Here is a 13,553-nt window from a genome sequence, read left to right as displayed (position 1 = left end):
TAAAAAAAGTGAGGAGTTTGACTGAGCCATGGTAGCTCAGTGGTAGGGGAAGGTTGTGGGTTCAATTCCTGGCTCTGCCAGTCTATGTGTCCTTGAGCAAGACACTTAACCCCATGTTGAAGCTTGTGAGTGACAATACTGTAGTGTAAAGCAGATCATCAAGACTAGAAAGGTTCTATACAAATACAGACCATTACCAACTCTTCTAATTCTGATTTTATTTGGTAGTAACAAGTAACAAAGATAGTTAGAGGAAATGTAGTGGACTAAAAACAAAGGTTGCTAGAAATATAAATAACCAAGAAAAGTACAGATACATGAATGTTGTACTTAAGAACAGTAACAAACTATTTGAACTTTGTTACATTACAACACTGTTGATAATAGCAAGGTGTGCCTAATAGAGTGGCCAGATAGTGAAGTTTCAACTCCAGTTTGACAGGCCACCAAAAACGGTGTACATGTTAATTTTTCTGCATATAGACTAGGACTGAACAATTAATCGAAATGTTATCGAAATCATGGACAGTGTGGTCATAGACTTGTTAAACCTGCACTGGATTATCCCAGAGACACAATAATCTCCACTCTTTGGGATAATTGATGTACATCTATCTATCTAAACTCCTTCTGTAGCATATTATCCGTCGTGTGTGCAGCTGTGTGATACAGTTGCTGTGGATAAACAATCAAATAAAAACAGGAATTAAGGTCGCGAGTGCATTGAACAACCAGATGACCTTGATCCAATCAATCCAACTAATCGATGATATAACCTGATGGCTCCAAACGCTGCACCTAGAACTCTACATATCCAGGGGCAGTATATGTGATGATACTGTTTGCATAACTAAAGCAAACTTTCAGTTAACTGTCGCAAAGCGAGCAATGATGATGCGTAATAATTTGTTCTATTTGCGTACGCAAATGGTGCGTAAACTAGCAGTTAGCTCGACTGACAGTTAACTGGCCGGTTGACACGGGTCGTTGTGGCATGTTTCACCCCTTCACACGGTGACAGCGTTTTTGTAAATTGTGTTTGGGATAATTATTAATAGATAAAAGGTCACGCACTCACCGGAATCCGTGAAGCCACACAGATAGAAGCAGATAATAATGTGTAGTCAAAACACTGCAGTAGCGCAGGCCGTCTAATCAATCCACAGAGAGAGAGAGAGCAGGGGAAAGTAATCGAAATTGATCTCGGGTGAGTGAGAAGATGTGGAGGGATAATGTGAGTAAGTAGCAGCGTCACTACACAGTGAAAACAAAGGATTGAAATTCTTTAAAACTTGACATGTTTGACTCACCAAAGGAACCAGTGTGTGTAGTGTGGACTTTGATGTTGTTTGGAGTAGATGTGTAAGAGAAGCGGTCTTAAACTCACTTTGAAAAACCGTGTAAACCGGGTAAAGCAAGCCCCCACTTTGTTTAATGTTGTCTGTATATACTAGACATTACGGTAAGAGCGTGCAATTTCAAAATAAAATCGACAGATGTGGGATTTATCTGAATTAACAGCAGAATACATTCCACCTTAGACTGTAAGTACCCGTTTCCACGAGCAAATTCACCCTGACGTGGCATTCCAAAGTAAAAGCCCTCTGAAATTGCAGAATTGACCAAAATTAAAACAAGTATAAAATGGAATCTACCTGTATCCACAAGCAAATTCCACTTCAAATATAATAGTATAATAGTATAGTAGACCACCTCAGGATGACCCTCACAAAATATCAGGCCCTTCTGATGTGGTATTTCAAAATAAAGGCCCTCTGAAATTGCAAAATTGACCTATTTTCCACCTAAATTCAGATTGATATAAAAGGGAAACTACCTGTTTCCACAAGCAAACTTCACGTTGATAGGAGACCACCTCAGGGTGGAACTGTGATGGATGAGCTATGAGCTGTTTAATTTTTTTACATTTTAGTTTTGTAATTGTGCTTTGAATATCCATAAAAACATTTTAATTTTTATTATTTATTATTTAATAGTTGCTTTGCAAATTATTACGTCCATATGGTGGGTGGGACAAAATAAAGATTGTTGAATGTATATGAAAGCACAGGTCAAACATCGGGTTTTTCATTTGTGTGAATGTTTGTTAGTTCTTGTATTTTAAGTATTTAACATGTTAAATCCCCTGCTGATCCACACTCAGGCGTGGGGTGTGGTGGTAATGCAAGAAAAGCTGGAGGCTAACAAACTGCCATAAAACACAAAGTATAAGAACAGATAGGTAAATATGCCAAGGAGCCTTTTGTGCTGCATGACTTTATTGTTTTATTTTTTTAGATGTCACACAGAAAAAAATGACTTAATGACTTCAGTGGCTTATTCTCCATCCATCATATCAGCATAAAACTGCCTTGTTTCATGTGTCTTATTAGTGTGTTGGCATCAGGGCTGTTCTCTCTATCAGAGTTTCAGAAACAGATCATCAATAAAACACACTAAAGACCGTCACAAAAACAAGTCCAGCTACACAAACAGACAGACAGACAGTGAGCCAGCAATCATTTAAAATGGCACAAAATGAATCCACAGAACTACTGTGTTGCATAACCCAACCTGCAGTAACTCCCACCGGCCACAAATACAATGGTTTATGAGAACATTATAACATGGAAACTTTACATGAACATTAATACTGAAAAAATCCTGGATTAGACTGAAAGACATGCAAATAACACTTTCAATGTGAAGATCTATCTTGCCAGGTTTTCATGCATGTTACGGGCTGTTTTGAGGACTGCCAGCATATTCACTTTATCTCCAAACTCCTTTTCACGGTGCTCCAGTAGAATACCCTGGCAGGGAAAATACAATCATCATCCAAGAAAAACAAAAATCCAGGCACAATTGTTAGAAAATAATCACTCTGCTCACTTGATCTCCAGGCCCAATGACGAAGACTCCACCCAGGACCAGTCCTTCACCTCTCAGGTTCCCTCTGAAGCCCCGCCGATAAGCTCGACAGAAGTTCCTCCACACACCGATACGCAGGAACATGGAGAGAAACATCCATCGCTCTTGAGGGCCATAGAAGTTTCTCTGTGTGAGTAAAGTGAAAGCAGCTTATTGGCTCAAATTATGCAACTCTCCATGTTTCACTTAAAGCCTAAACCTCCCGAGCAAGCAGATTACACTAAATCAGTGAAAGCTGTCATTGAAATATTTAACATGCATGTGGTGGCTGTTTGTTGGAAAACAACTAAATAAAATAAACTTAACATGCACAGTTTAGTTGAGCTAAGGTCTTAGTCTGACTAAGACAGGCAAACGGACAACTTGACGAGTTCCGCTATAGATTTATTGGCCGTGTACGTTTGACTCCGCCTCCGTAGTGCAGATTGAGCCAGTTTCCTGTTGACCTTTATGTCACAGAAAAACAAAGTGATGGATCGCGCTGTGGTTCTGTATGTTTTGTACCTGCTGTAAAACTTAATCAGTCCAAAAGTGTGTCTTCTCCGTAACCATTGTATTGTTTGTTCTTTTCCGGCAACAATACTGCACTTTATGTGTCGTCTCCTTCGGGTCAAGGACTCGGGATTAAATTTTAGTGCATGTGCATAACGCCAACACTCTAGCCCACTAAGTGTATACACACAGGAGTAAGTGAGTCACATTATCCCCGATATGTTAGTCTGACTAAGACTAGCTATATTTGAGTCAGACTAACTGTTAACTATCTGTTTACATGACATTAGGAAAACTGAATTACTGCCTTGGGTCAATTTAAATTGGACTTTTAATACAGTATGCATGTAAACACACCGAGAGTGGACTAAGAAAGCCAATGGAAAAAAATACGCGTACTAAATACCTATATACACTGGTTTTCAACTAAAAAACTAAATGGTTTGTGGGTTTAATTACTCTTTAAACTCAACAATACTGCATACTGCAGCTTTTAAGACTCTGAAAGTCTTAGGAGGGGGGAGGGGTTTACAGAAGCAGACCTGCTGATCCACGTAGACTTTCCCAGAGAAGTACTTCTTGAAGCTGTCCAGCTCCTTGCCAAGGTTTTCTTTCACCACAGCAAACAGAGGGATTTCAAGGTCCTGCAGCTGGGACTTGAGAGAGGACAGCTCAGCAGCCTCCTACACACAGAGAGAAGGACAGAGAGAATCCAAAAGCACAAATGTGACATCACTAATATAGACTTATACAGACCAGCGTGGGATTTCATACTGTACCTCTCTGCACAACAATCATCCAGGTCGTCGTACGACCATGACCACAGCTCCACTTTTCTCCCACAGAGTTCTGGCCTTGTGTCGTTCATGGACTGTGAGAAAAAAGAGAGAAAAAAATGTTTATTGTTTGGATAAAGATGTGCACAATTTGTGAAGTTATTTGTGTGGTGATGAAAATAATCTCAGGAGCAAATGCTGGATGTTCAACAAACCTTTCATATGGGTTCACTTTTTATCGACCACTGGGTGTGTTCAAACTATTCAACTCTAACAAGGTCAGAATGATATTTTTACAGTTGTTTTGTAATCTTTATTTCAGCTGAAGCAATAGAAGTTAAATTCTCGCTCTGTATAGTAAAATATACTTCAAGTGTCAACATGTCACAGCACTAATGATTGTGTGCAGACCTATCTAAATATCCTGTTAACATTGACTTTTATTTGCTTTTCTCTCACAAACATGCTGAAAGCAGAAAAGAGCAGAAATATAATGTCTTGATGTCGTTCCAACCAAATTTTTTCGAGACATTTGTGATACGATTGTTCAGACAGTATTACAGTATTTGGCATTTTACCATCATATTTAAATGAACCCAACCTTGACCATTTAGTTCTTCAGAATTTTTAGGCCACCTACTTACCTAAATCTAAATATCCTGTTAACATCCTCCACTTTTATTTGCTTTTCTCTCATGGAACATTTTTTAAAACGAGGACTAACTGAAACTGCAGGAAAGAGCAGAAATATAATGTCTTGAAGCAAATTTGTTCAAGGTGGTTGTGACACGATTGTTCAGACAGTATTTGAACAGTTTGTCTTTTAAACGTGCTGGGGTGCAACCACTTTTAAAGAAATCCAACCTCCACCGTTTAATTCTTCAATTTTCATCAGAAATTTGGGAACAAAAGTAGTTTCAACCCAACGTTTATGTCCAAAAATAACATCTGTGAGAAATTTCATGTCACAAATATGATGTCACACTAATTTTTTGCTACAAAATCCACTCTTTTTTTGTTTTCCACACAAAAGACAGTAACACAAAAGTGATTCTGTTGCCTGACTCACTTCCTCCTGTCGTCTTTAGTTCTGTGTTCTCCAGAATGTCCAGTTGAGCCCATGCTGCTTTGGTCTGGAACCAGTCGGTGATGGAACTGATGAGCTCTGCGACGAACACTGTCACAAACTTCAGGAGTGTGGTCACAGTCGCCATCACCACCAGAAACTCGCTCCACAGGACACCTATGGAGAAAATAAAAGATGAGTTTCTTTACACACGTGACCACCAAAAACTAATTAACAACATGCATAAATATCACACATCAGCCAAAGAAACCTACGAGTAACAAGAAATCTTGAAGTTTCATGTGTAAAAAAGAAGAGAAGGAGATACTCACCAGACGGTGCCTTGCTGCTAATATGAAGGAATCTAATGTTTTCTGCCAACTAGCCCTTTAATCCCCCTGACCTCGGATCTGTGAGAGCTTTGATTACGTGAACATAACACGACAGGAATTTTCTCACACTGCAGGGAAACAATGTTGCTGTTGAGCTGGGCTGTCAGTACCAGGCTCAGTGTGGTGCAGAGTGTCAAAGCGCAATATAACGTTTATTTTTGACTCTTTATTCAGTCGATTTAATTCCTTTAATCACATTAAAGCTGTAAATATCTATAATTAATTGGTTATACAAGGTCCTGCCTCCTGATTGTTTTCGTTAAGTTGGTTTACATGCTCTTCCTCTCTTGTTTTATTTCCTGATATATACATGCATGCATCAGTGGGAGATTTTATAGATGATTCATTTACTCTCACTTCAGGTCACAGAGAAGCTGCAGAGAACCTGAGATCATGTTCCAGCTTTCAATGTTCAGAGCGAGAGTGACCCCTACAGCAGGTTAGTGACATTACACAACAGACACACTGAAAGGCTGCAGCTGCTTTAATCTTCCATCAATGTGACAATGTATACCTCGGTTACCATTGATTAATCACTTTGTTTATCAAATGACAAATAAAAGTGGTTGTGTTACCATAGTGCAATTATTCATATTACTCATAATTTCTTGATTTTAAAGAAACATGTCAAAAGGTTTGCAACCTTTTTAATTTTAGTTTGAAAAAAAACGTCTTTAAATGATCACCAAAACAACAACGAAAGGAAGAAAAGAATAATAAATTAAACTAAACACTAGTTGACACATGTTCAAAAGAAGTCTAGCCTTATCAAATCCCTTATGTTTATCCCACTCCCTTAGGTAGATAGATAGATAAAAAGACGAGGACAATAAACGGACAAACTGACAAATAAGAGATCTCATATTACGCCAATGTTGTGCTTCCGACACCGGCTGCTTGTCAATTTCCACATTCATTTAAAAATTGTGTTTTTACACCTCATTATTGTTGCTGACCTCCTCCTTGTCCCTTAAACACCCAGTCTCTCCCTTAAGTTGCTGCCATCTGTTGGATTTCCCTTTGTTTACACCCTCCTGAGGCCGCCTCCCCATGTCCTAGTGGGAGATTCCAGTTGGTAGAATGCCAATATAAGGTGAAGGCCTCTTGTTCCATAAAATCATTCTGTTTTTGTCACACTGTGAAATTAACTTTATTTACGTACGTCAATTTTCTTTTCCACTTTTCCTGTCACACTGCACTTCATTCACTATCTAAGAAGATAGACTGTGTTACTAGAGACTTTATGTATATTTTTTAAGGGTTTACCCTACTATTTATAGATGAAATCTATCTTCAAATACATCCTGACTCGCTTTTAATGCTGCCTTTATCTCCTCCTCACAGGAGCGATAGCAGCTTTATTGGAGGAACCACTGATAAAAAACAGAGTCCACACCAGTCCAGTGCAGTAAAGGGGATGCAAGGTGTGTTTTGGTGTGTGTTTGTGTGCATGAAAATACTCAACATTGACCTCTGCTGACCCCCTCGTCACTGTTTTGTTGCTTTTCAGTTACACATTTCTATATGTTCATTATTGGCAGACGAGTGAAAATGAACACGTTGAGGTAAATTTGCGTGGATGGTTTTGTGGTAATATTTCACTCTTTGGTGGCAGCTCCACAGAGGAATGTGCTGAGAGTCCAGAATGATCTGGAGTAACGTTGGGATAGGATGACACTCCAGCTGCTGCTCTCTCTCTCTGGCTCCTCCGCTGGGATCTGTATGCATGTGAGTGTGTGAGTGTGTGCCAGTTTAAGACAGTGTCTGTCTGGGAGCTTGTTCTTCATCATAATATTATATAACTATTTTAACTAGATGAGTAGAAAACACAACAGGGAACTGTTACATTACATTACAGTCACAATATTGTGAGAATATAGTAATACTTTTGTAAAAAGAGGAATCATTTCCGTAACGCCACCCCTTTTTCTATTGTAGTTGTTAAGTAATAGTAAATGATTAAAGAATAATAAGGTTTTATACTGATGGTAGCAGGTAGCTTTTGCCATTACCAAGATATTATCTGGATATTACCTTGGAAATAACCAGAGGTGGAGAGAGTACTGAAATATTTTACTCAAGTAAAAGTACCACTATTTTGATAACATTTTACACAAGTACAAATAAATGTACTGCTCTAAAAAGGTACTCAAGTTAAAGTAAAAAGTAGCTTGTTTAAAATGTACTCAGTGTAAAAGTTACTTAGTTACATTAATAAATAGAGTTCTTTCTTGTGTCATGCAAAAAGGACAAGGGGACACAACTCTTACATGTATTGTTTTTAATTAAAGACAAACCTTTACAAATTAAAGTGCTGACAAAATAAAATATGTAAACACATAATGTATCAGTCAAAATGGGTCAAAGGTCACAAATGCTTCCACCCTCTCACTCACTCAGAGACTTTAATTAGCGCCAATTCACCTGTCCTCATCATTCACCTGCCATCACTATTCACCTGTTTTCATCATTCATTCACCTGTCCTCATCATTCACCTGCCCTCATCATTCATTCATCTGCCGTCATCATTCAACTGTCCTCATTATTCCACTGTCCTCACTATTCACCTGTCCTCACTATTCACCTGTCCTTATCATTCACTGCCAAGGTTTCTGGTGTGTGATTTTTATTTTTTTATTTATTTTAAATTCAGGCCAACATTTTTTTTACTCAGTAACAGATTTAAAATGTAGTGAAATACAATACTTCAAGAAAAAACAAACCTACTTAAGTAAAAGTAAAATTAGACATTCTAAAAATTACTTTAAAAACTACAAGTAGCTACATAAAAAACGTACTCACTTAAAGTAACACGAGTAAATTTAATTCACTACTCTCTATCTCTGGAAATAACATAGTATTATTGTAATATTATCTTCTTTTTACCATTGTTATTACAAATGCAGGTAAATTGCTTTAGAAATAAGATGTAATTACTGTAGTGTCATGTAGTGTTGCCTTCTTTTCTTATGAATCAGATGGTAAAGTTATGCCTTTTGCGGATAATTAGCCATTTAAGGTAAAACTACACTAAGATGAGTCAAAGGTCTGTGAATAGTATTATATTTCTCACATCACAGTGTACTGAACTCATGTTCGAGTGGTTCAAGTGAGTTCCTGACTCAGGCAGGCTGTGTGTAGCAGCTGCTTTCGTCACAAATAGTCATGCTTGTGTACACACACACACACACACACACACAAACTTGTTTTTATATTTTAGTGAGGACACAACTAGTCGTCTTAGGTCACTATATTTACTTCCATTCATTTGGAAAGCATAAACATAGCATTATCCTTAACCTTAGTCATAACCTGCCTAACCTTAACCTTAACCTAATCAAAATTCAAATTAGCCCTAAATTTAACCAGCTCCTCAGAAATGAGGTTCTGCCTCAGGAGAACCAGGTTTTGGTCTCCACGAGGACTACTGGTCCTGATGAGGTCAGTCTTTATACCAGAAGTGGTCCTAAAGAGGTAACAAATACAAGAAAACTTATTCCCTAGCCCCTTACCCTAACTTTAATCATCACAACTAAATGCCTAACCTTAACCCTTGACCTAAACCCAATTCTAACTATAAAATGACACCTTACACACATACACACACACACATACACACAACCAAAACAAAACCCAATTCTAACCCTAAAACCAAGTCTCAACTCTGAAAAGGCCGTTTAATGTTCTGAGAATTATACAAAATGTCCCCACAAAGATAGGTTTGTATGTTTTTTGGACCTCACAAAGATACACACACAGATACAGAACAGCCTGGTCTTGGACAGGGCTCCTCTGGAGAGGAGTGTTTGAGGACCTGCAGCCAATCACAGCAGTCGATTTGCACCCCACCTTCCACGCGGTGCTTGTGGTATTGGTTGACATGTTGAATTCTTGCTGTGCCAGTGAAGCCAATCAGTGCATTGAGTGCAGAGTAGTAAAAGAAGAACAGGGAGCACCACAGTAATTATACTCTGTTCATTTAAAGGCACAGATCTGCTTTTTGAGTCATGCAGGCGTTCTGAATAAAGTTAATGTTGCTCTTTCTTTAATACTGTGATTAAAATGTCAGATACATGCAACATTAAAAAAACATAACCTTTAACAAAGAAACATAGCAGAAGCTTTAGCAGCTTTAATGGCAGCACTGATAAAAGAAATGACATTGTACATTATCTACTCTTTATCGATATGGAGTTCCTCACATAAAAACACGTTACACACACGAGTCTCTTGGCCACGCAATAAAAAGGTTGATGACCGGTGAGATCCACCTGAGTCTGGCTGCTCTGACATCCATCCAGATGGAACTGGCTGCTAACTGGACGAGCAAAGAAAGACAAGGTGCCGAGGGAAACTTTATGTCCTTGAACTTTGGAGAAAGACAAACAGTGTTAACAGCCCCCGACGCTGCCTGGATCCATTTATCTCATCCTGTTCTGTCGAGTTTGACTCTGACTCTTGACTTCATAATGTGACCCCAAACCCGTGACCCCGTGTCTTTTAAACTGAAGCACAACTGGGGTCAGGACGACACACATTTCATGAAGCCAATCGGAAGGAAGGAGGAGACCAAGTCACACAATTTAACTTTTTAATGTGAATAATACAGATAGAATATCAGTCATGTGACATTTGTATGGGGTGCCATGTGTAAATATTTGATGACACTTTGTTCACATTTAGCTAATTTTCCTGTGAATCGAGAACAGAAATACATGTTGATGTTAAATCTAAATCTAAATGTTGAAACTTCTTATATTCTTAATATCAAACTGACATCACGCTGGATGTTAAACTATGAAGAAAAGATATGAAACAGAAAAATTTGAAGTTAAAAATTAAGTGTTGCACACTGTGGCTCAATATGTATTTGTCTTTTAATATTAAAAGATGATATTGTGCACAAAATGTCATTTGAAATTAAAAGACAAATGCATATGGAGCTATCTTTCCTATTTTTTTCTGTGCGTTTACACTTAATTTATTTATTTATTTCTTCATTTATAACATGTAATGCCGAAAAAAGACCATATTTCATGTTCTAAAGGGGTTAGGGAGAAGTAACTTTTACCTCTTATTTAATCTTACTTATGATGTACTACACATGTAGAAGACTCAATAGCCACACCTCACAATTATATACACACATACCTAAGTTCACAGGTACACATTAATACACATTTATTTCAAAGAATGTCCTCCTGATATTTCCTTTTAACTGGGTCATGTTTCAGTCCTAGTTTTTATTCCACAGTACCACACGGCTCCATAATTTCACAACGATCGTGGAGATCCTCGGTGTGTTTATTTTTCTTGTTACACAACAGACGCGACACAAAGGTCGTCACGTCACAGTTATTTTTCCTCGTCCGCCTCTAAAGGTGAAGGTTCAGGAGGATCTGAGCGGCAGCTACAGCCTTTATTTTTATTATTTTATCGAACTTCCAAATCTGGCGACTCCCTCTTTCCTATAGGATGAGGTTAATTAATTAATGAATCTATCAATCATCCAACACATCCTGTCTTTGTCAACCTTGTCTCAACCTTGTCCTTGTCGAAGTGAAGTTTAACCCCCATAAAAATGCTCTAAAACACAGATATAATGCAAAAAAATCCATATTTATACAGGATTATTAAACAGAGTCAGGACTTAACAATGCTAATTATTATGTTGTTAAGTAATCTTGTAATACATAATATTATTATGTATAAAATGTTTTGTTGTGCATTATTTTACAGGCATGTTTCCCACATTCCTCTTCCTTTTCTACTGCGATGCACCTGAGAAGAGGTGCGTGACTTTTTCATAGTTACACATTTTACACACACATCAAAGCATAGATGAACTTCCTCATTGTGTTCATTTCATTCCATAACTTTACCTCCTAATATCTGTATTTAATATTTCTTCTTACTTGAACAGTTTCAGATTTAGTAATTTAGTAAACCACATATAAATACCATTTAAAAACATCAATATGTAAATGAATTTTTCATTTTAAAACAAAATCATGCAAAACTAAAAGAAAGCAAGAACAAAACAAACATAAAATTGTGATTTCCCAGATTATTCACCAATACATTTATTGTATTGTTATAAAACATCAGTGATCATATTTAACCTCCTTTGCCAAAGACGTTGACGTGTTGTTTTGATGGATTCGTTGGTAGACACACATTATGGGCTTGTTCAAAGATGCCAAAACCCCCACAGAAAGTTAATTATAACTTCAATACAAAAGAAAATAAACACATTCACAAAACATTCCACAAATTACATTTTTACATGTGATACCAAGTTATGTTTCCATTAAAGTTTGGTAAGAATCTACCTGCTGCATGATGAGGTCACAAAATATTATCAAATATTCCAGAAATCCCCTTATAAAGGGCAGAGCAGATTTGAATGAAATTAAGGATTAAGAACAGTGATAATAACCTGCGCTCCAAAACAAACCACACATTAATTCACAGTAGTTTTAACCTGACAATGCAACAACCAAACTGGGATTAAAATAATATCTGTTTAAATACGTCCAGTCACTATCAACTGTTTATGCAGCCAAGAGATACAGTATATACACAAACTTATAATTATGGACAGCCTAAGAAAACCAAACCATTTATAGTATAAAGTTATTATATAGACCTAAATAATACGTACTGGGCTATCTCAAATATCACTACAGAAATAGTTGTTTATTGAGTTTCATCCACGCTTTGTTAAAAAAAACTAATTCTGCCCTCTGTGCTTTTCAAATACTTTTCATGACCTGAGTAAATAGACAATTTGGAATGGATAAAAAATGTGAGTTAATAATAATAATTAGATCTATCAGATAATAAGATAAGAATAAGATAATCAGATTTTTATAGTGCTTTTCAGGTCACTCAAAGACAAAGTTTGTAAGTATGCAAATATAGCTGATGCTGAATAAAACTGAAATTTAAGAAGTGTTTACTGTTAGATATTCTATGGGAATGACTTTGTTTGCAATTTTCCACAAATTGAGGTTAACTGTAAAATCCATGGTGCTTAATAACAGGCAGTAAAATGTGAAGAGGTCACTGAAAAACTAAAGTTAACAAGTAACATAAATAAACTTTACCTACTTCAGTTTCAATCATTAAGCAATTGTAAGATTTAGTTTATGGATTATAATTTATCAGATTTTCTATGAGCCACTCACAGCCGTGAAAAATGTCTCAACTTTGCTGTTTGCACCAGCCTTGTTTTTCCCTGGTTTGACCTGTGACCTCCGTGTTCATGATAACTTCTGCACACTGAGGTCCAACATTTCACCTCTGGAGACTTTAATCTGTCTATTTAATCCCCCTGAAAAGCCTCAAAGTTTCGATGTGCCGATGATTCAAAAATCAATACACAATCCATGCTTTATGCTTTATGCTGTCACACAGTTATTTTTATGTTTTCAAATGAACTTGCACTCGTTTGATGATGTGCCCCCCCCCCCAGAATGTGTTCCATCGCCTCAACCTTCACGCTGACGCATGAGAACTCTGATATCAGTTATCTTTCAGAATAACCACAACTTTTCCTGGTCAGTCATTAACACTTGCTTACAGTCAAAGCACACAAACAGAGAAAATCCCTCTTCTCTTTTCTTGCCGTTCTTTCTTTCCTTTCTCCTGCATGTGTCCAGAGAGAGTGATAGTCGTAGATCCACACACGGACAGAGGTCACACTTCACTCTCTGCTCCCATTGGCTTTAGGCAGGATATTCATGCCGTCTCCAGTTTTATCTAGTTTGGGTTTGTTTCATTCCGCCGTGTTTGCCTCCGTGGGCCCGGCAATAATTGAAGAGGCTTGAAGTTTGACCTTTGAGTGAATTTGTTTATTTCTTTAAGCGATCACTTTTCAAACTATATCGGTG

At 37.4% G+C, this 13,553-nt stretch overlaps 2 protein-coding genes across 3 annotated transcripts in view; both read right to left on the bottom strand.

Annotated features, from left to right (window-relative positions):
- The window catches only part of LOC131474438 (peroxiredoxin-like 2A), a 4,463-nt gene extending 3,133 nt beyond the window's left edge, over positions 1-1,330 (bottom strand). Inside the window, exon 1 of one of the 2 annotated variants that reach the window (XM_058652293.1) lies at positions 1,311-1,330. The gene's annotated coding sequence lies outside the window, so the exon portion shown is untranslated. Of the gene's footprint in view, positions 1-1,078; positions 1,244-1,310 lie in introns of those variants that run through there. The other variant, XM_058652292.1, reaches the window with a different exon arrangement.
- A 965-nt stretch (positions 1,331-2,295) lies between these two features.
- On the bottom strand, positions 2,296-5,672 carry LOC131474437 (peroxiredoxin-like 2A). Its single transcript, XM_058652291.1, has 6 exons — positions 5,598-5,672; positions 5,269-5,442; positions 4,203-4,294; positions 3,966-4,106; positions 2,893-3,057; positions 2,296-2,813 (listed from the first exon to the last, which is right to left on the bottom strand). Exons 2-6 carry the CDS (start codon positions 5,411-5,413, stop codon positions 2,712-2,714), a joined length of 645 nt encoding a protein of 214 aa, XP_058508274.1. The 5' UTR covers positions 5,414-5,442; positions 5,598-5,672; the 3' UTR covers positions 2,296-2,711.
- Between the last annotated feature and the right edge of the window lie 7,881 nt (positions 5,673-13,553).

The sequence above is a fragment of the Solea solea genome, chromosome 15, assembly GCF_958295425.1.
Source record: "Solea solea chromosome 15, fSolSol10.1, whole genome shotgun sequence".
In the NCBI taxonomy this organism is placed as follows: domain Eukaryota; kingdom Metazoa; phylum Chordata; class Actinopteri; order Pleuronectiformes; family Soleidae; genus Solea; species Solea solea.
The sequence above is the reverse complement of the archived record's forward strand: the minus strand, read 5'-3'. Positions and strand labels throughout refer to the sequence as shown.